The sequence below is a fragment of the Mesoplodon mirus genome (assembly GCF_964341445.2).
Source record: "Mesoplodon mirus genome assembly, chromosome: 4".
Lineage (NCBI taxonomy): Eukaryota > Metazoa > Chordata > Mammalia > Artiodactyla > Ziphiidae > Mesoplodon > Mesoplodon mirus.
Genome location: NC_138979.1, coordinates 85,104,061 through 85,131,416, shown reverse-complemented (window position 1 = coordinate 85,131,416; position 27,356 = coordinate 85,104,061). Strand labels below are relative to the sequence as shown.

Sequence of the window (27,356 nt, the reverse complement as noted above, 5' to 3'; positions counted from 1 at the left end):
GTTTGTAGTCTCAGGTGGTTTTTAGATAAACGAGCCTTTTGATTTGAGGCACAAGTTGAAGTTGAGACTTCCAAAAACTATTTTTTGATCTCTTAAACTATAGTATCTCTGATGTTGGTACAGACTCTGAGGAAGAAAAACTGGCTTTTACCGCGTATCTACCATGTATGCTGGGTACTTTATATATACATTACCTCTTAAATTTTAAAATAGCATTAAAAGAGAAAATCTACTGTCCTCAATTACAGAAGAAGAAACTGAGGGTCGGAGAGCTGCAATCACTTGCCTAAGCTCACAGAGATCGTGAGCAGTCCAGCCAGGATGTGAATGCACAGCTACGGGGCCCCCAGTGCGTGTGAGAGGCACCAGGCGCCCACCCGCTGCTCACCTGGTGCACAAGCACATCCCCAATCCTCTTGATGAGAAAGTTCTTTTCACTTTTATCCACCAGAGAGTCCTTCTTCCGCTCCAGGATCCTCTGAAAGAACTGGCTGTGGATACTGATCAGCTCATCCAAACAGGGGAAGAGCTTCTCCACCAACTGCTGCTTGAAGAGCAGGTCGGCCGTCATGCCACGGCTGTACACGTCGCTCATGATCTTGAGTGTGCGGAGGTGATGGAACTCCGTCTGCATCAGCTCTGGGGGAGGGACAAGGCTCAGTGGTCAGGAATGCTCTCCTGGAGGATTCTCCTGCAAAGCGTGTCTGCTGCTACTAACAGCCCAATTTTGTCTTAAGGCTATTTACGGCCCAATTTAAACTTTAAAACTGAGTCAACAGCTGTCTTTTCCCTAAGGTGTTTTCATCCTATTCCTCGATTTTTGACGGGACCTCACACTATTTTCTGACAGGTGTACTGGATTCCATCACTCTTAAGTGGTGGTTTCCAATGTGGTCTTCATTGGGATTCAAGACCCTTCATAATTTACTACGTTCCTATTTCCCAGAAATGACTTGTATTTAGTCTAGTTTCTACTGTAGCTGAGGAATTAAACTGTACTGTCACAAGAGATCTCTTTTTAGGACTATCACAAAATAAGCACTCATATTAAATAAAATGTCCAATAAAATTAAAGAATATAATTTTACAGAGAGAGTAAAGGATAGAAATAAGATGTCTCTCTACCTCAAAGTTTTCAAAAGAAAATCTTTGAGATGCTACATACTTGAAAATTGACTTGACATAGCCCAATAAATCCCCTAATAAACAATGCCAGACAATGCACATCAAATATTAGCAGAGCACATGAAGAGTCTCACCATAAATCACTTCTTGCCGTATGACCACATCTTTCTTTTGCTGTTTCAGAAACTGGCTGTCCACTATCTGACTCCAGCACTCTGCTTCCAGCTGTTTGGACTCAATCTCAAAGTCTCCCATTAGCTGCCCTTCATTCATGTCTGTACCTACTCCTCAAAATACAAAAAAAAAATCAATATCAGAATCCTGCATCTGTGACCTCTAAAAAAAACCTCTGCTGGACGTTCCTCATGGTGATAATTTCCTGAGACATAAACACTCTACACTAATACAGGGATGTTCATAGAATATATATTCTATTAGAAAAGATCATTTTCTGTTCCAGAGTGACATACTCTATATTCAAGACATTGATTAAGGGTGATAACCGTCACATAAATCAAAGGTGATTAAGACATGATCAGGGTCCTGGTGACTTGACTTGTTTAAGAGAGTAGGCTTACAGCTGTGCCAAGAGAGCTAGAACTGAACGTGTACCAAAGTCTAGGGGAAGGAGAAGCGTTTGTACTAGAATCTGACCACATTAAAATCAATGACATCCTTCAGTGGACAACCATCTAACAACAGGGTAAGTGGGTTTACCAACTCATTATAAAGCATGTGATGCTTTACAGACAGTTCAGAGAAGTTTCACAGGAGTAAGGAAGAGGCAGGAGATGCGTTAGTTCTTGCATTCTAGGAGATGGCACAAAGTCTCTGCAGACACACACAATACATGCCGTGATTTCTGCTTACCCTCATCAGTAAGGGACTCTGTTGACTCATTGACCTTGCTGATTTTATTTCGTGAGTCTGTTGAATGAGACAGGAATTTCCAGGTGTTTGATATGTTCTCAGCATTGCCAACTCTGGGGGCAAAAGGAAACACATACCGTCAGATACATTCTGAGAAGCCACAGTTTCCGGTCTTAAGTGAAGATCTGACAAACTAGAAAGTGACAGCTGGCTGCAAGTACTACAATGATGGAAGACAAATTACTTAGGTCAGGTACCCAGCAATATGCAACACAAACTATTAAGGAAGGTTGGAGGCATTTAACATCACTGCAAGCATGAACTTTTTGAGCCTTGGATTTTTTTTTTAACGATAGGTAGCAAGGAGAATGCTCTTCCTTCAAACTGCATGCACATTATATAAGAAATTTTTCTGTTTGAAACTCATGTCTAACCACTACACTTTTTCCCTGTGTTCCCTAAATAACTATAGACCAAGCCCTTATATTAAACCATATTCTTCCAACTTTTCTTGAGCCCAACTCACCAGCTAGCACATTAGGCACCCAGTAGATGTTTGTGGTACAACACAAAAGTAAGCCAGAGTCATTTAAAACTAAATTTTATTTAAAGGCCAACTTTTAAAAGTCATAATATAAACTCATTTGGATAACATAAGAACTTGGAAAAGAAAGCCTTTGGTTAATTACAATAGAAAGACAAAACGACATAAAAATCCCTGAAACTTTGTTTTTAATGAGGAGGAAACATTAGCCAGCACAGAGGTTAGGAAACACAGACAAAAGGAGATTTGCATCCTTCAGTTGGGAATTTTCCTCCAGCCTAGGTTAAGAGAGCTGCAAGAGATGTTTTGAGTCCTACATTTGAGATGACTTCTTTACTGGATGGGAAGGCAGGCATCTTACCCCAAACAGCCAGCAACATCATAATTGGCCCCGTGCTAATCACAGACAGCCGAGGCCTGAACAATCAGGGGCCACAGCAACTTCTGGAGGGACCATAAAAGGAACTCAGTGCAGATGAGGGATGGGGAACCTACTGTAGTACCCGGCCCATTATTCACTCCCATGACTTAAGAGTCAAGAGGCAAGTTTAAAAAAAAAAAAAAAAAAAGCGAAACAGAACACAGTTACCCCCTCCCCCCAGGTTCATCTGACCAACAGAAAAGTGTGACATATGAAAATACAAGTGATAGAAACCAAACATTCAGAATTAAATCTTTTTTCCTATTCCCACTTCTTATTTTGATCTGAAAATCATCCTTTTAGAAGGCAGGTTCTTGAAAAGCAGGGCTGATCATGTAAAAAAGCAGAGGACAACTGGCCTAAAAATGGTGTTTAAAGGGGATCCTTGCTACAAAATGGCGATCATGATGGTGCATCAAAGTGTAATCCTCACCCCACTCAGCTGTAGCACTAACCCATTACGTTATACATTTCTTTCTAAAACAATCTTTTTGTCAAATGGTATAAATTATTATGCTCTGTCACCTAGATGTCAACTGTGTTAGCTTTACATCCCCACTCACCCAGCAATGTTCTGAATGGAGACACTTTTGGAGAGCGACACACTCTGCTGGGACCGTCTGTTAGCAAACATGGGGGCGGCAGTGGTTTCATGGGCCAGGAGGAATGCGGACTGAGGGCGCTCCTTGGGCTGGGAGGCTGTAAAGAACGAAAGGACACCAAATGAAGTATCACCGACACATGCCCACCAGCACTGACTCACCTGATGAATGCCAAATAGAAGCAAACTGCTTTAAAAGAGATTTACCCTGGGAGTGTAAATAGGTACAAAAACTCTATGGAAGACAACTTGGCAATAGCTGTTGAAACTGTAAATGCCTATCTTTGATCCAGTAATTCCATTTAGGATATGTTTATTCTACAAGATTTACTTGTTTATATTTGAAATGACATATGTCCAAAGTTATTCAATGCAAAGTTTGGTAAAAGCAAACTGAGTATCAAAAGAAGATCAGTTAATCAATCATTGTACAGCCTACATGTGAATACTATGAAGCTTTAAAAAAAAATGAGGACACTCTCCATGAACTGACACAGATCTGCAGATAACATATTAAGGGGGAAAAAAACCAAGGTGCAGGGCTTCCCTGTTGGCGCAGTGGTTGAGAGTCTGCCTGCCGATGCAGGGGACGTGGGTTCGAGCCCCGGTCAGGGAAGATCCCACATGCCGCGAAGTGGCTGGGCCCGTGAGCCATGGCCGCTGAGCCTGCGCGTCCAGAGCCTGTGCTCCGCAACGGGAGAGGCCACAACAGGGAGAGGCCCGTGTACCGCAAAAAAAAAAAAAAAAAAAAAAATCAAGGTGCAGAATAAAGTGTGCAACAGACCACCTTTTATGTTTTAAAAACATAATTAATAATCCAAATTGGTATTTGCTTCATTATGATAAAGAAACTTAAGGAAGATAAATATAAAACTAAAAAAAAGCGGTTCACCTGTGGGGTGTGATGGCAGTGAGGATAAAGAATCATATATTTAAAAATTTAAACTAATTCAAAGTAAGAGAAAAGGAGACCGAGAGAATTTTAAGGATAAAAGGAGCCTCAGAGATAACAGGCTGGTGTTCTTTGGGAGGACCTACCAAGAAACGTGTCAGGGGCTGGTGAGATATGCAAATTCCCAGCCCTCCTTGTTCTGTGCAGGTGGGACCTGGGAGCCTACACATTTACTAGCTCCCCAAGCGATTCTTCTGTACAATGTCTGAGAACACAGGTTTTGACCAATTCCTTTAATTTACAGATGAGGAAAATGCAACATGTGTTTGAGGTCACATAGCTAATTTGTCCTCATACTGCATACTTCTCTTGAACTTGACCAAAGAGGAAACTGGAGCTCTAATTTCATGCTAAAGTAGTCACACTGCCATCTGGGTAGCAAATTATTTTTCCTTGGTAGCTAACTAAACTGCTGTATTACCTGTCCATCCCCAGGAGCATCAGGAGCTGAAGGAAATAAGACTGGGGCAGCTGTTATGGCTTCACAGTATTACAGGATGTTTCTGACTTAATAAAATTAATAAAACCATTAATTTCCAATTCAAATTCTGTTTAGAAGAAGGTGATATAATAAACACCAGAAACATGCTACCCTATAACACGACCAGACCCTTCCTGCAGGAAGCACACAGGAAACTAGGAGATGTGGGTCCCACACCAACAGGGAAGAAGGGCAACTGGCAGGGAAGAGAACATGCTCAAGTGTTCAAGAGCCTGGAGCACATCCTCAGTGTCTCAGAAGGGAAGCTGCTGAGCAGATAAAATCTGATGAAGGAAGAAACACCCGTTCTTGAAGAACAGTAGGATGTGGGTAAGTCAACAGAAAAAGGGGACATTCTGATGAGGAGAATTACATGAAGGAAGGCAGAAACACTCTATTAATGTGAAAGGGAGAAAACAAGCAGAAGAGGAAGTAAGTAGAGGGGCGTATATAAGGGATCAGTGAAACGGCTGGAGAAGCAGAACGAAGTCATGTCATGCAGAGCCCTGAACATTATCAAGAACAACCTGCATCTAAAAGGCAGCATAGGGGGTTGAAAACAACAACTTTCCTTTGTTGAAACCAGTCCACTCCACTCAGGGAAGTTGCTAACTACTCTCTGAGCCTCAGCATCCTTAATTGTGATGGTGATGGTAGTGGTGAAAGCAAACACTGAAGGAGGCCTCTCACCAAGTACTTCACTGGTGTGATCTCACTTAAACCCGATGACCACCTGCTGATACTATTACCATCCTTTCACAGAGGAGGAAAACGAGGTACAGGGGATTTAGTAAACGTCCGAGGTTATGCGGCTATTAAGTGGGATGCTGGGACTCAGACCCATCCAACTTGAATCCACAATCTGTACTCTTACCGCTACGTTACCTCAGGAATAAAACGGGTAAAACAGGAATAAGAATACATGCGGGGGTCAGACCTAATAGGTATTTTTTGGAAAAATGCTATTTTATCTGATTTGAAAGAAAAAAAAAAGGTTTCTGAAATAAGGGATAATGTCACAGAACAAAAGTTTAAGGAAGATTAGACTTGTAAAAGGTGTTGGAATGGGTTGGATCATTGGTTAAAGTGGGTGACTGTCTGGCACAACTTTTCTTCTAGGAATCCACATGCAAAGATGGGCAATAATTGGACTTCTGTCTAAAGGGACTCCACACCCTCCTGGTGGCACAGTCTCTACAGCCATTCCGGGGCCATCTGGAAGCACTCAGAGCAGTCGGGCACAGAGCAGTGGTCCTCAAGCTCGAGTGTGTGCATCACCGTCACCTGGAACATCTACTAAAACACAGATCACTGGGCTCCGCCTCTGGAATCTCTGACGTAGTAGGTTTGGGGAGGGCCCAAGAATTGGCACTTCTAATTGATCCAGGATCTACCCTTTGAAAAACACGGCCTGAGGGTAAGTTTCACATGGGCTCCCATAGAGCAAATTTAGGTGATATTCATTACTGCATCTTTATGACAGGGGTTGGAAACAACTCAGACAACCATCTTTGGGGGAACTGATAATTATAATGTGGTATATATTTATGAAAGAACACCATGCAGCGATCTGAGACAATAGCTTACATATAGTAACACGCATAGATCTCAAAACCATATTGAGTGGAAAAAACCCCAGCAGAATGGATAAGCAAGTCCTATCATCTAATTTACATTTAACGCACAAAATCATAAGAGATATTTCCAGAGGTACACATATGTCTAAAGATACGGCAGATTAGAGAGGTTTACATGAAGTATACTGCAGTGCGTGCCGAGGAGGGGAAAGGAATGAGATAGGGAATGAAGAATGAAATGGGGAAAATATTAAGTAAAACCAAAGTGAAGCTTTGCACAGACTGGAGAAGACAGGTTGATGTGAATGGGAGAGGTGTGATTTATCCAATTTGTGTACCACTGAAGTCCTTGGGGAAAAAAAGATTTTCATAACTCCACAGTTTGTCAAGAAGTTTATAAGCAAGATCTCATCTGATGCAACTGTACCGCTGCTAAAAGCGAGTTTCACTGTCGACTCACGCAAGAGAAATTTCAAGACACACAGGGCTAAGGTGCTGCCTTTTAAGCGAAGACACACACTATTCTAGAACCTTCCAGAGAGTTTGATGGTAGAATGGTAAGCTTTTGGTCAATGAAACTGCAGCCTTCTCTAAGTATTCAAAATAGGTATTCAAATCTTGCTTAAGAATAACAAGTAAATACTACAGAAGTATGGGTAAGTCCTGAACCAGAGAGGCGAAAAGGAATCATGAGACGTGGGCCGAGCTACTTACACTTGTTTCTCATAATGACCGTGGGCAGCGAAGATGTGTCATGTGCTTGAAGGCTCCCTTTGGGCTGCTGAAAGGAAAAGAAAGCCTGAGTGAACCCTGCATTTACAATTTATCTTCTGTCAAGTTTCAAGAGGCTTAGAGCAGGAAGCCAGCTGCTCCTACTTCCCTGCTCTATTCCTGCCAATGGTCCTCAGCACCCTAGTCCTAAGCCACCCACTCTGGCTCCCCTCTGAACCCGCCAAGCACTGTGATCCTGCAAATGCCGTCTCTTCTGCCTGGAATGCTCTCTTCACCTTCACAGGCATGGCATTCTTCTATTTCAAGATAATCCCTCCTTGGTAGAGCCATCTGTTAGCTTCTTTCTTCTCCTCACCCAAGGCAGTGACTGGCACCCCTTAGAATCCTGCATGTGCCCCCACCTAGTTTTTTCCTTATTTATGGTCATCGTCTGCTTGTCCATCTTCCCCACCAGAATGCCGATTCCTTAAGAGCGGCATCTGTGCCTTTTTTGTTTCTCTTTCTCCAGTGACTCGCATTTATAAGGTGTTAAATAATTCTTAGGTAAAGTGCTAATTTTAAGACTTTTGTTGTAGCATGGAACAGAGACACTGTGTGAGAAATTACAGACTGAAGCAATTAGTCTGAGATAAATCATTAGTGAAAAAGGGTCCATTTAAAATGGAACTCCCCCTTTCAGGTTACATTCTTTTCTATGGGATATGCTGTATCCCTATCATTCTCCTTCTCTATAGCACATTCACAGTAACAGCAGTCTTACCAGAGATCACAAACTCAAATGCCTGTGGGGTCGGGCAGGTAACAAAGGACAGAGGCGAGTTGGAGGAGGGGGGGAGTGGCAGGCTGGGGCTTGTATATCTTGTCTAGAGGAGGCAGCAGTCACTCAGCCCCAGTAGATTATCACCCACCACCCACCTCTCCAACATTTAAGGAACTACAGGCCAGATACTGTTCTACGTGCTCAGGAGCTATTGATGGATCACTTGGCAAGTTGAGTGCTTACATTCTAGTGGGGGGAAGGTACAGAACATTAAAAGTAAATGTAATACAATAAATACAGTTGTTAAGTAGACCCTAAGAAGGTGATAAGTAGTACTATGGAAAAAAAGAAAAAGAGCAAGGGGGGAATTGGGAATGCTGGGTAAGGGGAAATACCAGGGCTGTGAGATCTTCCATTTCTTCAGGAGAAATCAGAAATCCAAACTGGTGTGAAATACGATTTTTCAATAAATACACTAACTCAAATAAAAAAAAAATTACTCCATGAGCCAAACAAAATTTATGTCCATGGACTGAATAAGATCTAGGGTACAGAGGTCTGTCATCTTTACACTAGAGTTCAGTGCTTCTCAAAGTGTGGTCCTCGGACTAGCAGCATTAGCATCATCTGGGAACTTATTAGAAAGGCAAGTTCCTGCCCCCTCCCCACCCACCAAATTGGAAGCTCTGGGAGTGGGGCCCACTGTCACCTTATAACAAGCCCCCCAGGTGATTCTAATGCACACTCCAGTTTGAGGCCACTGCACTAGATAAATGTGTTTGGTTACTGGAAGCACACAGCATGCTGAGCATCTGTGTAGATGGAGCTGGAGAGCACTCTTCTGACAAGGAACAAAGACATTTATGAGTGACTACAACACTGAAAACCACACAGGCCACCTAAACGCCCATCTGCCCCCAGCCTCGTACTCTTTAAGGGCTCTGATATGCAGTGCCTGTTATCACACAGCTGCATACTCAGAGCACGTACCATCATACACTTCCTGCTCCTGTCATGTGATCCACACGAGCCTGTGGAGAAAAGTGCTGCCAGACAGGCCCGTTTAACCCTGACACTCCCCAGCCCATCAGCGTGTCAGAGCCCCTGATTTCCACCTGCTGCCCTCATGGTCCTGAAGAAGGAAGCCAGGCATGTGAAAGGCAGAGGAGGTCTGCAGACACAGTTAAGAAAAAAACCACTTCAACGGCGACACAGATTAAAATCACAGAGAAATGTGCATTTAACATGGAGAAGCTCTGAAATCATTTTACCTTCCAAAAGCCACAAATTCTCGAGTGTGTTAAGAAGAGAAAAATCATTTTTGGTTATTTTAGTCTCAAAGTAGGTACCAAATGATGAAAATAAACAAAAACTACAACCCCAAATCTCCCACCTCTGAAGATCTTATTGGTTTAGCCAGAAGTGTCTTACCTTCATTTTGACCTTTGCACAGGAGGCCAGACTTTCTCTACGGCCTTTGTGGACAAAAGCACTACAACCTGAAAAGAGAGCAAAACCCCAGGTGACATTAATACACAGCAAACAGATCCCCCAGACTGATTTTTCCACTGCCCCAGCAACCGACAGACTGCCAGGTGAAGTCGCTCACAGGTCAGAATGTGACTAGCCGAAATTACAGACTGCAGCCCTCTTCTAGGAAGCAGGCGTGCGATGTCATTTGGAGGAGGAGAAACAAGAGCAGATGTGATTTCTGATTAATAAAAACTAGAAATCTGAATCTTCTCGGGCAGGAAGCTGAGAGGCTACAAAACTAAAGTGAAAGCGTCTGCTGTCAATATGTGAGTCTAAGTCACAAACAATACATAAATGATATGTATTTACATATATAGACATTTACATATACGTTTAATAACACCCACAAATAATACATAAATACAGCCCCTTAACAGGGGCTGTGAAATCTGTATGGCTGTGTCAAAGGTGGAATGTGAATCTGAAAATCTACCTATTTATGTCCTTTGACTTGGAAACCTAACTACCCTGAACTTTTTGCAACACCCCGACTGAGTCAAGAGCCGCAGAAGAAAGGTCATCAGAACCACCCTAATAAAGTACCTCTGGAAGCCCTGACTCGAGAGGAAGTAGGAGACTTCCTGAAGATGAACGGACATTTCCAGAAAGATGGAGCACAGCCCATAATCCTCCAAGGACACGAACTTATTTCAACTCATTTCTCACTCCTTGACCCACAAGGGCCACTTATGTAAACACCCCCCCCCCACTCTCTGCCTCACAAGGGTCATCATCAGCTTGTACTGCTGCTATCAAGTCATAAAGCAGAACTATGCCAGGAGGTCAGAGGTCGAGCATCTCTCCAGGAAAGGACTGCCTGAGAAAATCAACAGATACCACCCATCAGGCAACGCTTCACACCCGGATTCAGGAAGCACCATAGGTCCTGCCTATGGTAACCCACGAATCATGGGCCAGGATGCTCTCCTGGTTCCTACGTATGGATTACGAGGATACTAGAATGGAGACTGCCAGAACCCCAGACCCCAGAGGCTTTTCCCCATTCCTTCCTCAATGCCCACTCGGTTCACAGGTCTCTTCCCTAACACCACCAGTCACAATGCGTTGGATAATCTTATGGTTTTCTCCTCCACTGAGTGCTCCTCTAGGGCAGGGTCCCTTCATCTACTGCCGAATCCTTAATTAGGTCTCCCTAGCATAATGCCTGGCTCATGCCACCTACTCAAACGTCTGTTTGAGATCTTATGTCTATCTTATCCAAAAGCCAAGTGCCCTGACACAACCTAGGTTACAGCATGTCAAATATCTTATCAACACTAAAAGGAGTACTAGAAGAACAACCATCACACTAAACGTGATTTAGGTCCTGGCTCTCCTAATTAGTTAACGTTACCCTATGCGAGTTCCTTCTCTATAGGCCTCAGTTTCCTCAGAACTATAAAATGAAAGGAAGTACCACATCTTTCCCCAAGTTCCTTTTCTCTGTGATCCTGTAAGACTCCTTAGGCTACATCTCTTGAAGAAAGAGATAATTTTCCAAGTAAATCCACTAGATTGTTCTATAAGGTTCATGTTGCAGAAGAGTTTTCAACTTAGTCATCTGAATTATCACTAGGACAGACCCATCCTTCAGGGAATGGTTAGGGAAAGTTCCAAGTGGAGAAATCTTGGCTGAAGCTATTTCCATAAAAGAGGCGATAGGGAGCAACTCTACTTTTGTTGACAGGATGGCCCAGAGCGGGAACTTGTCTGGAAGTGGGGTGGGGTGAAGTATTCTGGGCCTTTTACTCTCGGGCCTACCAAGCCTTCTATCTAGCTAAGCTCTTCTAGCTCCACCCCAAGTGAAATTCACTGTCTGGTCATTTTTCTGATGTTAAACCATCAGAAGAGACATCCATTTACCAATGGCAGCACGAGAGACTCTCCAGGGAAATCAAAAACTGGGTAAATAATATCTCCTCTTACCACTTCTATTCAATAATATATTAAGAGTTCCTGGGTAGTATTATAAGGCAAAAAAAGAAAAAGATACAAAATGTAAAGCAAACAAGCAAAAATCCCTGTCTTTATTCACAGAGAACTTGCATAAGTTATTTGCTAAAATTAAGAAAGAAAAAGAAAGAAACACGAGAAAAGCTACTAGAAGTAAAACTTACGGCAAAGTCATGGAACTCAAAGTTGATAACACAAAAATCAATTGTATTTTCATATACTAGCAATAAAAAATGAAATTTAAAATTATCATTTACCATAGCATCAGAAAGTGAAATACATGGGGGACTTCCCTGGTGGCACAATGGTTAAGACCCCGTGCTCCCCCCAATGCTCATTGCAGCACTATTTACAAATAGCCAGGTCATGGACGCAATCTAAATGCCCATCGACAGACGAATGGATAAAGAAGATGTGGTACATATATACAATGGAATATTACTCAGCCATAAAAAGGAACGAAACTGGATCATTTGTAGAGAGGTGGATGAATCTAGAGACTGTCATAAGAGTGAAGTCAGTCAGAAAGAGAAAAACAAACATCGTATATTAATGCATATATGTGGAACCTAGAAAAATGGTACAGACGAACCAGTTTGCAGGGCAGAAATAGAGATACACATGTAGAGCACAAACGCATGGACACCAAGGGGGGAAAGTGGTGGGGGGGTGGTGGTGGTGTGATGAATTGGGAGATTGGGACTGACATGTATACACTAATATGTATAAAATGGATAACTAATAAGAACCTGCTGTATAAAAAATAAATAAAATAAAATTCAAAAATTCAAAAGAAAAAAAGACCCCTTGCTCCCAATGCAGGGGGCCTGGGTTCGATCCCTGGTCTGGGAACTAGATCCCACATGCATGCTGCAACTAAGAGTTTGCGTGCCATAACTAAGGAGCCGGTGACCTACAACTAAGGAGCCCATGAGCCGCAACTAAGGAGCCTGCCTGCTGCAACTAAGGAGGCCACGTGTTGCAACTAAGACCCCACACAACCAAATAAATAAATAAAAAGTGAAATACATGGGGTACATCTAAAGATTACCTATAAGAAGTTTACACTAAACACTGCGTAACACTAAAGGGAAAAATTAAATAAGGCCTAAAAAAATGGAGAGGTATATCATGTTCATGGGTAGGAAGACTCATGAATTACGAATATAGTTGGAGACGCTCAAAAAATAATAGGACAGACTCAGGTACCTACCCATCCAGATTTAAACGTTGTTAACTTTTGGTTGTATTTTCCCTAGAACTCTTTTTCTTTAAGAAATACAAACTCCCCAAAAGATCTAAAACCCATTTCCCTTTCTGCTCCTCCATCTTCAGACAGAATCACTATTTTGAATCTGGTGTTATCTTTTTTCAGCACGGTTTTATCCTTTTTCTATACACGTTAAGTATCCATAAACAAGAAAATGTATTGTCCTGTTATATTAAAATGATAGGTAATTTTAATAACAAATTCATATTCATGTTGTGAGGCTTCCATGAAATATATGAATCAGAGTACAATCTGGTTAGCACAGCCTGGTAATCTGAGTTTGACTATTTTTGGAACTGGCAGGTTGGTGGTGACCCACACTTGAGAGCATGTGTTGGTAGGTAGAGAAGCCTTTGCATCTGAGGCTAGAGGACAAGTGAGGAGTTTGGGTTAGGTTTTCATGTCTTAGTTGCAGGGACTCTGAGAGAGAAAAACATCGGAACAACGGAGACATGGGTTGTCATCTGGTCCCTGCCCAGGCTGTGAAGAAGGAGCTTCTTTCATAGGAAACTTAGGGAGCTTTGGTGCCAAGCAACACTGAGGTGTGGTACAGAGTTTTGGAGAATGCTAATCCACCCCCCCCATCTTTACATGAAATCCAGCAACTCTCTGAAAACCCAGCAATGGCAGTAGCAAGAGTCCTTTTAGTAGCTGCAAGGACAGCAGACAACCACCAAAAGAAGCCTAAGCGTCAGGGAAGAATGGACTGGCCCGTAAGGGTGACTGTAACCAATGGCTACTTTATGAGTACAATTGAGGCTACGCGTGGGTACCCCAAGAGATACCTAGGAAAGAAGTAACTTTTCAAGAGAAGTTTAAAGGCCCTGAATTGTGAGTAGAAGCAGGAATAGATGCAAAGTTTTCATTTATTTGCTCAATAAATATTGAGTGTGCACCAGTTTTGTGCAGGAACTGTTCGTTCCCAGAGATAGAAGAGTGAAAAAATACAGCATATAATCTGTGCCCTCATGGAGCCCAGTAATAGGGGCTATGAAGAAAACAGAACAAGGTATGTGATAATGAGGTTCTGAGTGAGGGAACATTACATATGGTGACCCGGGAAGGCTTCCTCAATCTGAGCTAGGATAATACACAACAAGAAGAAATCAACCATGCCAAGTTATGGAAGACAAGTATTCCACTCGAGGGAACAGCAAATGCAGAGGCCCAGGGGATATAATAAATTTGCCATGTTCAAGGAATAGAAAGAAGATTAGTGTGGTTGAGGGTACAAAGTGCTAAAGGGGTAAGATACAAAACAGAGGGGCATGAAGGGTCTTGCAGAGGCAGTAAGATTTAGATTTTACTAAAATTACAAGGGTTATTAATACTAACATGACCACATGTGTACTCACACATTGGAGAAGCCTAGAATGTATTACTTGTAGTATAAAGAAATATTTTTACATATAGGGAATTGCATCTCGAAGATAAAGGATTTTCTCTCATTACTACACAGCTGAAAGAGGTCACAGAATTTGGGGGTTAGAATTATGAGGCTTAAGATTCAGAGAGTTTGGGGATAAATCTGAGCTTTACTCTTACTAACCATAGGAATTTTTAGGGCTTCAATTTTATCATCGAATATTGGAGACCATAAACGCAATTCTTTTTTTTCCTTTACCTCAGAGTTGTTGTGTGGAACAGTTAATCACATGTAAACACTCTGTAAACAGTTAATTCCCTTAAAAAGATATAAATTGTTATATCTCATGAACATATTTATAGGACAGAATGTTTGGCATTGACTCTGATGACATATATTACATGTTTCTGCTACAGTAACCACTTATAGTCAATTTTTAGTGTCCTTGTTAATTGAGAAAATTATTCAGGTAGTGCAAACTTTATTTCCCTCTGAAATAGATTATATTTTATAGGATATTGGCTTTATAATTATGTTTAGCCTGAGTTCTTATATAATTTGCAGGCCTCTGGAAATGAACATTCCCGAAACTGAACTCAGTATCTGTCCCCCACAGTCTTACTCTCTCATATATTCTTCTGTTGGCATGAAACCGTGCACCCATCACCCAAAGGAGAAATACTTCAACTCCTTCCCCTTTATCTGTACACGCAATCAATCGCCAAGACCTCTCACTTGTAACTTAGACATGTCACCTATATTTAGACCCTTCCCTCCCATTTCCATAGACTTATCTTCCTTGGGAACCTCATCGTCCAGATAGAGGACTAACAGTTGTTACCATTTTTTTTCTTTTTTTTAACACCTTTATTGGAGTATAATTGCTTTACAGTGTTGTGTTAGTTTCTGCTGTATAACAAAGTGAATCAGCTATGTGCCAGGCACTGTTCTAAGTCCTCTATAAGCTTCAGAGTGCCCCATGAAGAAGGTACTATTGTTATCTGCAATTTATAAATGGGGAAACCTAGGTGTGTAGTACTGAAGCATCTTTTCCAAGGTCATGAAGCTGCTAAATGGCAGAGTCAAGATTAGAACCCCAGTGAGTCTGAATCTAGGGGCTAAGCACTTAAGAACTCCTCTGTGCTGGGCAACATGTCACCATGTTCTCACTCCAGACTTCCCCCACATTACTGCCATAAAATCTTCCTCCAAAACAAATTTGACCTTGTCACTTCTCTGCTTTTAATAACATCCTGTTAGCTCATCACTACCTTCAGGAGAAAGTAACATGAAAAATAAGGTTCTTTACCACTCAGCCCAAATTACGTTTCCCACCTTATGGTCTGACCCTATAATCAATCTACCATCCTGTAGTCCTGGCACCCTGAGATGTTCACAGCATCATTTCCAGGTCTCCCTGTCTCTGCAAAAGCTATTTTCCTACTGGAAAAGACACTCTTCCATTTCTCTGCACGTAGCAGTCTGACTTCAACAAGAAAATCATATGGCATTGGCACTGAATCTCAGTTTCATCATTATAAAATGGGCGTCATAATTACACTCTTCCTCAACTCACAAGGGAACTATAAGGACAAAATGATATATTATGTAAAAACTTTGTAAGAATAAACTACGTGATTGGGTATAAGCAAAACTATTCAACTGTAAGGTTTTACAGTTTTTCCCATCCCCTCCAACCAGCCTTGGAAGGAGAAAGAATTCTTAACCTTCCTTTTCTTGGAGTGACTGGGCCAAAATGGGAAGTAAAAAGGAGGTACTCAACTGGTCTAAATGTCATAGCTCTGAGGGGTTGTACTGAAAAAAGGTGGGATTACTGTGAACCACTATTTGTGTGTGCAGATGGATAACAGTAAGATAGAGGAGGAGGAAAGGTGAATTTACGATGGTTTGAATGGGTTTTACATACTCCCCCTTTCATGTTTTCTGAAGAAAGATTCAAATCGTTCTTTAAATGGTTTTGGGATTCTCCACTGAGGTTTCTCTGAAAGCAAAGCTGTCAATATAGCATCATTGTGCACATGGGATTTACACAGCTTCCCCTCGTGGTTACCAGTTCCCCTTTGATTCTACCATGAAGACAAATGCTCTCTTTTCTGTGCTACCACTGAACTTTGTTCTGGTATAACTTGCTGTACCATAATGACCTGTTAACATGACTGTCACACACAAATACACACACACACGCAATGTCAATCATGGGTGTCTCAATGACTAAGATCACATATTATTCATCTCTGTATTCCTAATATCTACCATGGTTCCTAGCCCTGGTTGCCTGAAGAGATGGAAATCTCAAAACAAGAAAAGGGTACAATTCAGTTTTTCTAATTCTAAATCCTTCTATTAAAAATTTCCATAGAGAGGTCTTTTCATACTGTTGTAGTTCTTTCTTTTTTTTTTTAGTTGTAACATTTCTCAGAAGCAGTGCTTTACAAAAAAAAGAGAAGCACATGATTTAACCAGGAGACGAGAAGTCTGAGGTCTAGAACCCCATCTGCCATCAATCAGCAAGGTGACCGAGACAGGTCAGTTCATGCTCCTGACCTTCAATCCCTCACTAGCAATTGAGGAATCTGGACTCCATAGTCTTCACAGATGTTTAAGCTCTAGAATTCAATGATCCCTTAATAATACTTGGCTCCACGTGCCTCTGGGGGTGGGGGCATAAAAGAAACAGGAATTCCCAGGAGTGAGCGGTTTCCACTTTGGCTTTCTGTTTTCCTTGGATCACTACTGTCCCTTCACCCTCTCGCCACGGGAAAGCTCTGTTCTTCATACCTGATCAGGTGTCTCAGAAACAGACAAAGGCCAGAGAGGATGGAAAATGATTCGCAAAGAAGCCAAAAGGGGAATTCTGTAACTGTGTATATTTCCATTCCGTTTTAATTTAAAACCACTTAAGTGACAACTCCCAACCCGAGGCAGGTGCCGTGGGGTAGCTCATTACACCCTTGGGACTCCATGTAAATCTTTTTTTCTGAGAACAGCTATTGTCTTCCAAGGAAAAGCTTTTAGCATAATGTCAAGCTAAATAGAACACTGCTTTCCTAAGAATATTTTTAAGAAAAAGAACAAGAGAAAGGTATTCTTTCACAACTGCAAACACAGCCTCTTGCTTCCTCCACCTCAGGCCCCCTGGAAAAGAACAGCATGTGAGCCACAGGAGGCTGAGGCAGTGCCATGAGATCACCTCACCTCCTGAGACACAGGAAGGTTACACTCTGCTCCTTCAGGTTACAGTAAATGCAGGGTGGAGGTGTCTCTGAGGGCAAAAGCAGCAGACCCAGCCCCCTTCCATCCACCTTTGTTGTTTCTTGGCTTCTCACCCGTCAGTGAGTCGGTCAGCCACTCTTCACCTGGAGAATGAGAGTTTCTAACAAGAGAATGACATTTGCCGTCAGAAAATTCCCACAAATTAGCTCCCCTCTCAGGTCGTTCTTGAGGATGGTCAAGACAATACTGCTACAGGGTCTGGATGGATAGATATCCAAAGGGGAAAAGAATGAGCAAAAAATGCTCCTGAGAAAAAAATGAAGCATCCATCACAGAGATGTAGTTCCCCAGACTAAAAAGGAACTCAACTTTCCCTGGACTGAAATGGTTACTGAAATTGTGAAGGACCTTGCTGGTGGTCCAGGGGTTAAGACTCCATGCTTCCACTGCAGGGGGCGCAGGTTTGATCCCTGTTCGGGGAACTAGAATCCTGCATGCCGCAGAGCGTGGCCAAAAAAACAAACCCAAATTTTTAAAAGATTAAAAAAAAAAACAGAAAATGTGAGGTGATGGGGGAAATGTGGAGAAAATAGAAAATTTAACACAATGATGATGGTCTTTAATAAGCTGTGTGTTTGCACCGTGTGCATTTCTGGGGAATTTCCCAGTGAGAGCAGACCCTAAGGAGGGGGACATTCTGGAACTGTGGGGTGGAGACCTGGGGTCTCCTCCTCGAGTAATCACTTACCATGGGGCCTCAGGCTGGTTATTTACCCTTAGTGAAGCTTACCTTGGCCACGTGCAAACTGGAGATAATGACAAGTACATGGAGGCCCATGACAGCAAAGGCAGCACTTGTGCCAAAAGCAGGAAGCAGGCCTGAGCTGGAGAATGGCTGAGCCTTGGTAAAGGTAGAACTACTCTCCCTTCTAGGGTTTTCATCCACCTCCACTAGGGTTTAAGGAAACAATGCTCCCCACTCCAAGGCTTTTTTTTCTTTCTGAATTGTTCTCTAGTTCTGTGTAAATTCAGTATCTTTTCTCAGTTCAAATCCAAAAAGCACACACGTGCATACACACACACACAAACATACACCATTCCTGAAGAGTACACAAACTAAAGAAAATATGACTTCTCAACTCTTTACTTGCAAGTTGCATATTCAAAGGCTCTGCTAATCAAAGTACCTCTTGACATACAACGTGTGAAAGGACTTAACTAGGCTAAGTGCAATTATGCCAGAACACCATTAACCAATGGAGCGTCGTCTAGTAGTAGCACTAGAATCCACATCCTGGATGGATCTTGCCCACCAAACCTACCCCCAGACCTGCTCATCCGTTGCCTTCTATTCCAACCTGTTGGAGCCTGTATCCCATCTTCCTGGATTCTATTCACTCCTCACTTACTCTCTGCTCTGCAAACTTCAAAAGTCCAGGGTTCCTTTGACTTCTGGAATCCTACCGGTTAAGAAGGGCCTGGACTTTCTAATTCCTCAACGCCTCATCCACTGAGAGTCTCTGAGGCTAGGATGAGCCGTTTATCCTTTGGTAACAGCTCCCTTTTATCATGTTTCTTCCATTATGCCATCAATGACGATCTCTCAGAGAAATGCCCTTTTCACTGTCCCGCTGAAAAGGGCAGAAAGTGACTCTGCTCTTGGTGACCTGCCAGCATTTTGGCGCTGAGGGCTCAGATCTCCAAGTGTAAAGTGTGCCTTCTCTCTTGGGACCATTGTGAGAAGGTACCCGCCCTCAATTCTCGGGAGAACAATAAAGCATACGCCAGGCAAATCTGGGTACTACTGAACCGGAAACATATTTATCAAGAAGGTAAGGCTAAATGTTTCCAGGAAAATATCTTTTTTTAAAAATGCTTTTGAAAAATCAATCAAACCAAATGAATCCTTCCAGGAGACTCTCTGGAGCCCAGACCCTAGGAAGGACTAAAAGTAATCAATAAACTGTTCTGAACAATCCCCTGGTCAGACTTTAGGTCAGACCACTAGGGAATCAGTCTCCAGCAGGGGCTTTCTCCCAGGGCCCCGTAGCCATGCTCTTATCTCCTGGGGTTCTAAAATAAAACTGAAGTGATAATCCTGCACAGTGGAAAGAAAGTCCTTCAGTGAACAAAACCTCCTTATGAGGGGTGAGTGGCAGCCACTGAGTCGGAAACTAGCCAAATCATGGCTAAATACAACTGCAAACTGAAGCTGGCCTGGTCCCTAGGAGGGAGGAAGTGGGTAAGACAATTGAAGTTCACCTGCAGGGAAGCTTGGAGGCAGGAGAGTCTTGAGCTGCTGGCTCATTTGCTATTTTCTTGTCCTAAAACAATGCATCATATTTTGTGGTTTGAAGAAACTTAAGTGGTTTCATTTCTGATTTATAGGCATGTATAATTGCATTTTGGAGGGTAGGTGATGTTCATGTTGTGTGTTTTTTTATATTTATTTATCTATCTATCTATCTATTTATTTATTTATTTAAAAGAAACACAGCAATGGCCTGGGTTCAGGTATGTATTGAAACCTGCTAAACAAATTTTTGATTCTGCAGCCCGTCTGGGACGGGCCAAGACATGCAATCTCAGCTCTGTGCTGGGATCTGAGAGGTCTGGAGGTTCTGAACCTTCCCTCCCTCTTTCCTTCCTGCCACAGTGTCTGAAACATCCACCATGAAAATGCTTCCTTTGGGTTAGGAGAGGAAAATAAAATTCACTGTGAGCAAGAAGAGGGTAATACATTCATTTGTGGTCAATTTAGTGTGAGTTGCTTTAACAACTCAACTAGCTTGCAATAGTGTGAGGACACAGAACAGGGAGGAGAGGAAGTTCTGGATCACAGAGGAGCCTGAATAGTGATGCTGAATACTTGTTCTGATGATTGCGTTAGCACATTTCTTGTGTGTATGGACCCAGGAATCAGAAAAAGAAAATCAGAAATCAGGCACCACCACTGACTGTGGTATTTAACCTCCCTGAGCCCCACTTACCTCATTTGTAAAAACGGAGAGTCCTGAATTCAGCCCCATTATGAAAGATACCAATCAGCTACATAACCGATAACACATAAGACTTTCAGAGTATGTGCAAAATAGGTTGGAACTCTTCCTGTATACTTAGCAGTAAAGGATAGTAGCATGGGAAGGGCACTAGCCTTTTCACTTTTTAGCTAAATGACCTTAGATTAGTCCCAGGACCAGCTACTCAATGTGAGGGCCCAATGCAAAATGAAAATGCAAAGCCTCCTTCAAAACTTTTAAGATTTTCAAGTTGGTGACAGAAGAACATTAAACGAAGTTCAAGGCCCTTCTAAGCATCAGACCTGTGCAACTGTACAGTTGAAACACCTATAATGACATCCCTCATTAGTCTTTTCTCCTCAGGATTCAGCTCAACGATTGTCACTTGCAAGTCAATTATGCCCAAAAGAAAATGAACAGCATTCATTTCACCACTTTCTGGGTCCTCTCCATGCCTGCCCATCTTGAGATGAACAACTGCTGACATGTTGGCACACGTTTAAGACAGAACACTGTAATGATGCATGAGAAGGAGGTAGAAGATAGGTGGGCCCCAGGCTGAGCAGCTGCAACCGGTCCCCTGTTGACACTTCGAGATAAGATACTAGCAGGAGCATCAGGTCTTGACTGGGTGAAAGACAAATCGACCACATTTTTTTCATTCTTGTGGTCAAGGGAATTTCCCAGCTTGCACATGCACAGAGAAGGTCCTCAGTCTAGCGAAGGGGTCAAAGGGAGAAAGAAACACCAGTCCTCAACACCTCCTGTCAAACCCCCCAGAAACCTTCATGCTGGAATCCATCTTGGCTGAGAGATGTGTATGCCACCAGGAAGGACCCCGAGTCGGGCCAAATATGGGCACAAGCAAGATGGTTGGCCAGAGACAAACCCATAAGACTGCCCCCATATAAGCGATCTAAGCCACCATTATTGGGAGCAACTCACTCCTCGAGTTTGCCCGTGTGGTTTGCTTCTAATAAGTGCTTTATCTGTTTCACAATCTTGGTCTCTTTACTGAATTATTTCTTCAAAGATGACAAGAACCAAGGTCCTGCTTCCAGCCCCCTCACCACCACCACCCAGAATCACCACACCAGAATCAAGAGTATATATTTATTATTACCAATCTTAGACCATAAGCAGAAAACAGCCTCCTTTGATTCATATGAAGGTGTGCTAAGAGATATTTTTTCTCTTTTTTTTAAGTGAACTATTTTGGAGTGCCAAATTATTTAGGGGCTTTTACTCTGTTTCAAGTCCTCTCCTTAGAGTAAGAATGATCTCTGTGGTTATAATATCAACAAAAGCACCAGTGTCGGCATAAATAAAAATGCAAAAGCAGAGGCAGCTCCATGTCATAATTACACACTGGGTACCACTCAGCTCCTATTCAGAAACTGAGCCTGCACAATGAAGACATACATAGATCTACTTTCTTAAATAAATTACTGTTCTATGAAGGTTGCCCTGGAAGGATTACTGTCTCTAACTTCCAAGAACTTCTCATTTGCAAGGGAAGGACTTGGCAACGATTACAGAAATTGCTCTCAAAAGCATAAAACACATAAGAGAATTTTTAGAAAATCCCATTATCATTCATTAAAGCATTTTAAGGCCTTATTAATTCAGATGGGATAATCGGTTGTTGATTAGCCAGATAGTTAAGCATTCATTGTCATATGCTGATGAACTGTGAGAAATTACATTTCCTAGCCACCAAAGACTCACCTAATGCAGTTAGCACTTCATCAGGTAAGGCTGCATCTGGAAAAATTAGCTAGATTTTTATTCCCCAGTCTTTTCTTTCATCTCCCAAACTTTTCCTTAATGAAAAGTATTCCTTATTCTGCTTGGTCGAAAACTACATCAGGAGCCAACTTTAAAAGCTGGCTAGCAGGGGGACCTTCAACATGGAGGAGTAAGATGCGGAGATCACCACTCTCCCCACAAATACATCAGAAATACATCTACATGTGGAACAACTCCTACAGAACACCTACTGAACGCTGGCAGAAGACCTCAGACGTCACAAAAGGCAAGAAAATCCCCACGTACCTCGGTAGGAAAAAAGAAAAAACAGAGACAAAAGAATAGGGATGGGACCTGCACCTCTGGGAGAGAGCTAGAAGGAGGAAAAGTTTCCACACAGTAGGAAGCCCCTTCACTGGCAGAGACAGGGGGTGGCGGTGGGGGGAAGCTTTGGAGCCATGGAGGAGAGTGCAGCAACAGGGGTGCAGAGAGCAAAGCGGAGAGATTCCCGTACAGAGGATCGGGGCTGACCAGCACTCACCAGTCCGAGAGGCTTGTCTGCTCACCTGCTGGGGTGGGTGGGGGCTGAGAGCTGAGGCTCAGTCTTTGGAGGTCAGATCCCAGGGACAGGACGGGGGTTGGCTGGGTGAACACAGCCTGAAGGGGGCTAGTGCGCCACAGCTAGCCGGGAGGGAGTCTGGGAAAAAGCCTGGAACTGCCTAAGAGGCAAGAGACCATTGTTTCGGGGTGCACAAGGACAGGGGATTCCTTCCCTGTCTGCCCACAGAAGGCAGAGCACCACCTAAATGAGATCCAGAGGTGGGCGCAAGCCATGGCTATCAGCTTGGACCCCAGAGACGGGCATGAAATGCTAACACTGCTGCTGCAGCCACCAAGAATCCTGTGTGCAAGCACAGGTCACTATCCACACACCCCCACCCCCACCCCAGGAGCCTGTGCAGCCCGCCACTGCCAAGGTCCCATGATCAAGGGACAACTTCCCCAGCAGAACACACACTGCGCCTCAGGCTGTTGCCACGTCACGCTGGTCTTTGTTGCCACAGGCTCGCCACACATAACAATTATAAATACCATACCCCTCCTTCACCCTGGCATAAGTGAGCCAGAGCCCCATAGTCAGCCGCTGTTTTAATCCCATCCTGTATGGGTGGGAATAGATGCCTGAGGGTGACCTACATGCAGAGGTTGGGGCAAACCAAAGCTGAACCCCAGGAGCTGTGTGAACAAAGAAGAAAAAGGGAAATTTCTCTGTGCAGCCTTAGAAGCAGCAGATTAAATCCCCACAATCAACTTGATATAGCCTGCATCTGTGGAAGACCTGAATGGACAACAAATCATCCCAAAATTGAGGCGGTAGACTTTGGGAGCAACTGCAGACTTGGGGTCTGCTGTCTATGACTGATTTGTTCCTGATTTTTATGTTTATCTTACTATAGTTTTTAGTGCTTGTTATCACTGGTGGATTTGTTTATTGGTTTGGTTGCTCTCTCCTTTTTTAAATTTTTATTATTATTTTTTTAAATATTTTTTTTTCTTTTTTTCTCCCTTTCCTTCTGAGCCGTGTGTCTGACAGGGTCTTGGTGCTCCGGTTTGATGTCAGGCCTGAGCCTCTAAGGTGGGAGAGCGGAGTACAGTACATTGGACTACCAGAGACATCCCAGCCCCATGTAATATCAATCTGTGAAAGCTCTCCCAGAGATCTCCATCTCAACGCTAAGACCCAGCTCCACCCAAAGGCCAGCAAATTACAGTGCTGGACACCCCATGACACTCAACTAGCAAGACAGGAACACAAGCCCAGCCATTAGCAAAGATGCAGCCTAAAATCATACTAAGTTCACAGACACCCCAAAACACATCACAAGATGTGGCCCTGCCCACCAGAAAAACAAGATCCAGCCCCACCCATCAGAACACAGGCATCAGTCCCCTCCACCAGGAAGCCTACACAAGCCACTGAACCAACCTCACCCACTGGGGTCAGACACAGAAAACAATGGAAACTAAGACCCTGCAACCTGTAAAAAGGAGACCCCAAACACAGTAAATTAAACAAAATGACAAGACAAGGAAATATGCAGCAGATGAAGGACCAAGGTAAAAACCCACCAGAACAAACAAATGAAGACGAAATAGGCAGCCTACCTGAAAAAGAATTCAGAGTAATGATAGTAAAGAGGATACAAAATCTTGGAAATAGAATGCGGAAAATACAAGAAATGTTTAACAAGGACCTAGAAGAACTAAAGAGAAAATAAACAATGATGAACAACACAATAAATGAAATAAAAAATTCTCTAGAAGCAATTAATAGCAGAATAACTGAGGCAGAAGAACCGGTAAGTGACGTAGAAGAGAAAATAGTGGAAATAACCACTGCAGAGCAGAATAAAGAAAAAAGAATGAGAAGAATTGAGGACAGTCTCAGAGACCTCTGGGACAACATTAAACACACCAGCTGGGCTTCCCTGGTGGCACAGTGGTTGGGAGTCCACCTGCCGATGCAGGGGACAAGGGTTCGTGCCCCGGTCTGGGAAGATCCCACATGCCGCAGGGTGGCTGGGCCCATGGGCCATGGCCACTGAGCCTGTGCGTCCAGAGCCTGTGCTCCGCAATGGGGGAGGCCACAACAGTGAGAGGCCTGCGTACCGCAAAAAAAAGCAAACAAACAAACAAAAAACAACATTCAAATTATAGGGGTCCCAGAAAAGGAACACAAAAAGAGTCTGCGAAAATATTTGAAGAGATCATAGTTGAAAACTTCCCTAACATGGGAAAGGAAATAGTCAATCAAGTCCAAGAAGCGCAGAGAGTCCCATACAGGATAAATCCAAGAAGAAACATGTCAAGACACATATTAATCAAGCTATCAAAAATTAAATACAAAGAAAAAATATTAAAAGCAGCAAGGGAACAGTAACAAATAACATACAAGGGAACCCCCACAAGGTTAACAGCTGATCTATCAGCAGTAGCTCTGCAAGCCAGAAGGGAGTGGCAGGACATATATAAAGTGATGAAAGGGAAAAATCTACAACCAAGATTACCCTACCCAGCAAGGATGTCATTCAGACTCAACAGAGAAATTAAAACCTTTACAGACAAGCAAAAGTTAGGAGAATTCAGCACCACCAAACCAGGTTTACAACAAATACTAAAGGAACTTCTCTAGGCAGGAAACACAACAGAAGGAAAAGACCTACAATAACAAACCCAAAACAATTAAGAAAATCATAATAGTAACATACATGTTGATAAGTACCTTAAATGTAAAAGGATTAAATGCTCCAATCCAAAGACAGACTGGTTGAATGAATACAAAAACAAGACCCATATATATGCTGCCTACAAGAGACCCATTTCAGACCTAGGGACACATACAGACTGAAAGTGAGGGGATGGAAAAAGATATTCCATGAAAATGGAAATCAAAAGAAACCTGGAGTAGCAAGTCCCATATCAGACTAAATAGACTTTAAAATAAAGACTATTACAAGAGACAAAGAAGGACACTACATAATGATCAAGGGATCAACCTACGAAGAAGATATAACAATTGTAAATATTTATGCACCCAACATAGGAGCACCTCAGCACGTAAAGCAAATGCTAACAGCCATAAAAGGGAACATTGACAGTAACACAATCATAGTAGGGGACTTTAACACCCCACTTTTACCAATGGACAGATCATCCAAAATGAAAATAAATAAGAAAAAACAAGCTGTAAATGATACATTAAACATGATGGACTTAATGGATATTTATAGGACATTCCATCCAAAAACAACAGAATACACATTCTTCTCAAGTGCTCATGGAACATTCTCCAGGATAGATCATATCTTGGGTCACAAATCAAGCCATGGTAAATTTAAGAACACTGAAATCATCGCAAGTATCTTTTCCAAACACAATGCTATAAGACTAGATATCAATTCCAGGAAAACATCTGTAAAAAATTCAGACACATGGAGGCTAAACAATATGCTACTTATTAACCAAGAGATTACTGAAGAAATCAAAGGGGAAATCAAAAAATACCAAGAAACAAGTGACAATGAAAACATGACAACCCAAAACCTATGGGATGCAGCAAAAGCAGTTCTAAGAGGGAAGTTTATAGCAATACAATTCTACCTCAGGAAACAAGAAACATCTGAAATAAACAATCTAACCTTACACCTAAAGCAATTAGAGAAAGAACAAAACAACCCCAAAGTTAGCAGAAGGGAAGAAATCATAAAGATCAGATCAGAAATAAATGAGAAAGAAATGAAGGAAACAACAGCAAAGTTCCATAAATCCAAAAGCTGGTTCTTTGAGAATATAAACAAAATTGATAAACCATTAGCCAGACTCATCAAGAAAAAAAGGGAGAAGACTCAAATCAACAGAATTAGAAATGAAAAAGGAGAAGTAACAACTGACACTGCAGAAATACAAAGGATCATGAGAGATTACTACAAGCAACTATATGCCAATAAAATGGACAACCTAGAAGAAATGGACAAATTCTTAGAAAAGCACAACCTTCTGACTGAACCAGGAAGAAACAGAAAATATAAATAGATCAATCACAAGCAGTGAAATGGAAACTGGGATTTAAAATTTTCCAACAAACGAAAGAACAGGTCCAGAGGCTTCAGAGGCAAATTCTATCAAACACTGAGAGAAGAGTCAACACCTATCCTTCTCAAACTCTTCCAAAATATAGCAGAGGGAGGAACACCCCCAACTCATCTAGGAGGCCACCATCACCCTGACACCAAAACGGGACAAAGATGTCACAAAAAAGAAAACTACAGGCCAATATCATTAATGAATATAGATGTAAATATCCTCAACAAAACACAAGCAGATAGAATCCAACAGCACATTCAAAGGATCATACACCATGATCAAGTGGGGTTTATCCCCAAAATGCAAGGATTCTTCAATATGCAAATCAATCAATGTGATACACCATATTAATACACTACAGGATAACAACCATGTAATCATCTCAATAGATGCAGAAAAAGCTTTTGACAAAAATCAACACCTATTTATGATAAAAACTCTCCAGAAAGTAGGCATAGAGGGAACCTACCTCAACATAATACAGGCCATATATGACAAACCCACAGCCAACATTGTTCTCAATT

The 27,356-nt window shown here is 42.3% G+C and overlaps 1 protein-coding gene across 1 annotated transcript in view; it reads right to left on the bottom strand.

The window, feature by feature from the left end:
- Nucleotides 1–27,356, bottom strand: part of LOC309802864 (uncharacterized protein) — a gene marked incomplete at its 5' end in the record, with an annotated part of 129,895 nt that overhangs the window by 18,729 nt on the left and 83,810 nt on the right. Inside the window, 6 exon segments of the mRNA XM_082618746.1 lie at nt 389–639; nt 1,260–1,412; nt 1,996–2,108; nt 3,524–3,659; nt 7,286–7,352; nt 9,495–9,562. Coding sequence (XP_082474872.1) covers nt 389–639; nt 1,260–1,412; nt 1,996–2,108; nt 3,524–3,659; nt 7,286–7,352; nt 9,495–9,562 — 788 coding nt within the window.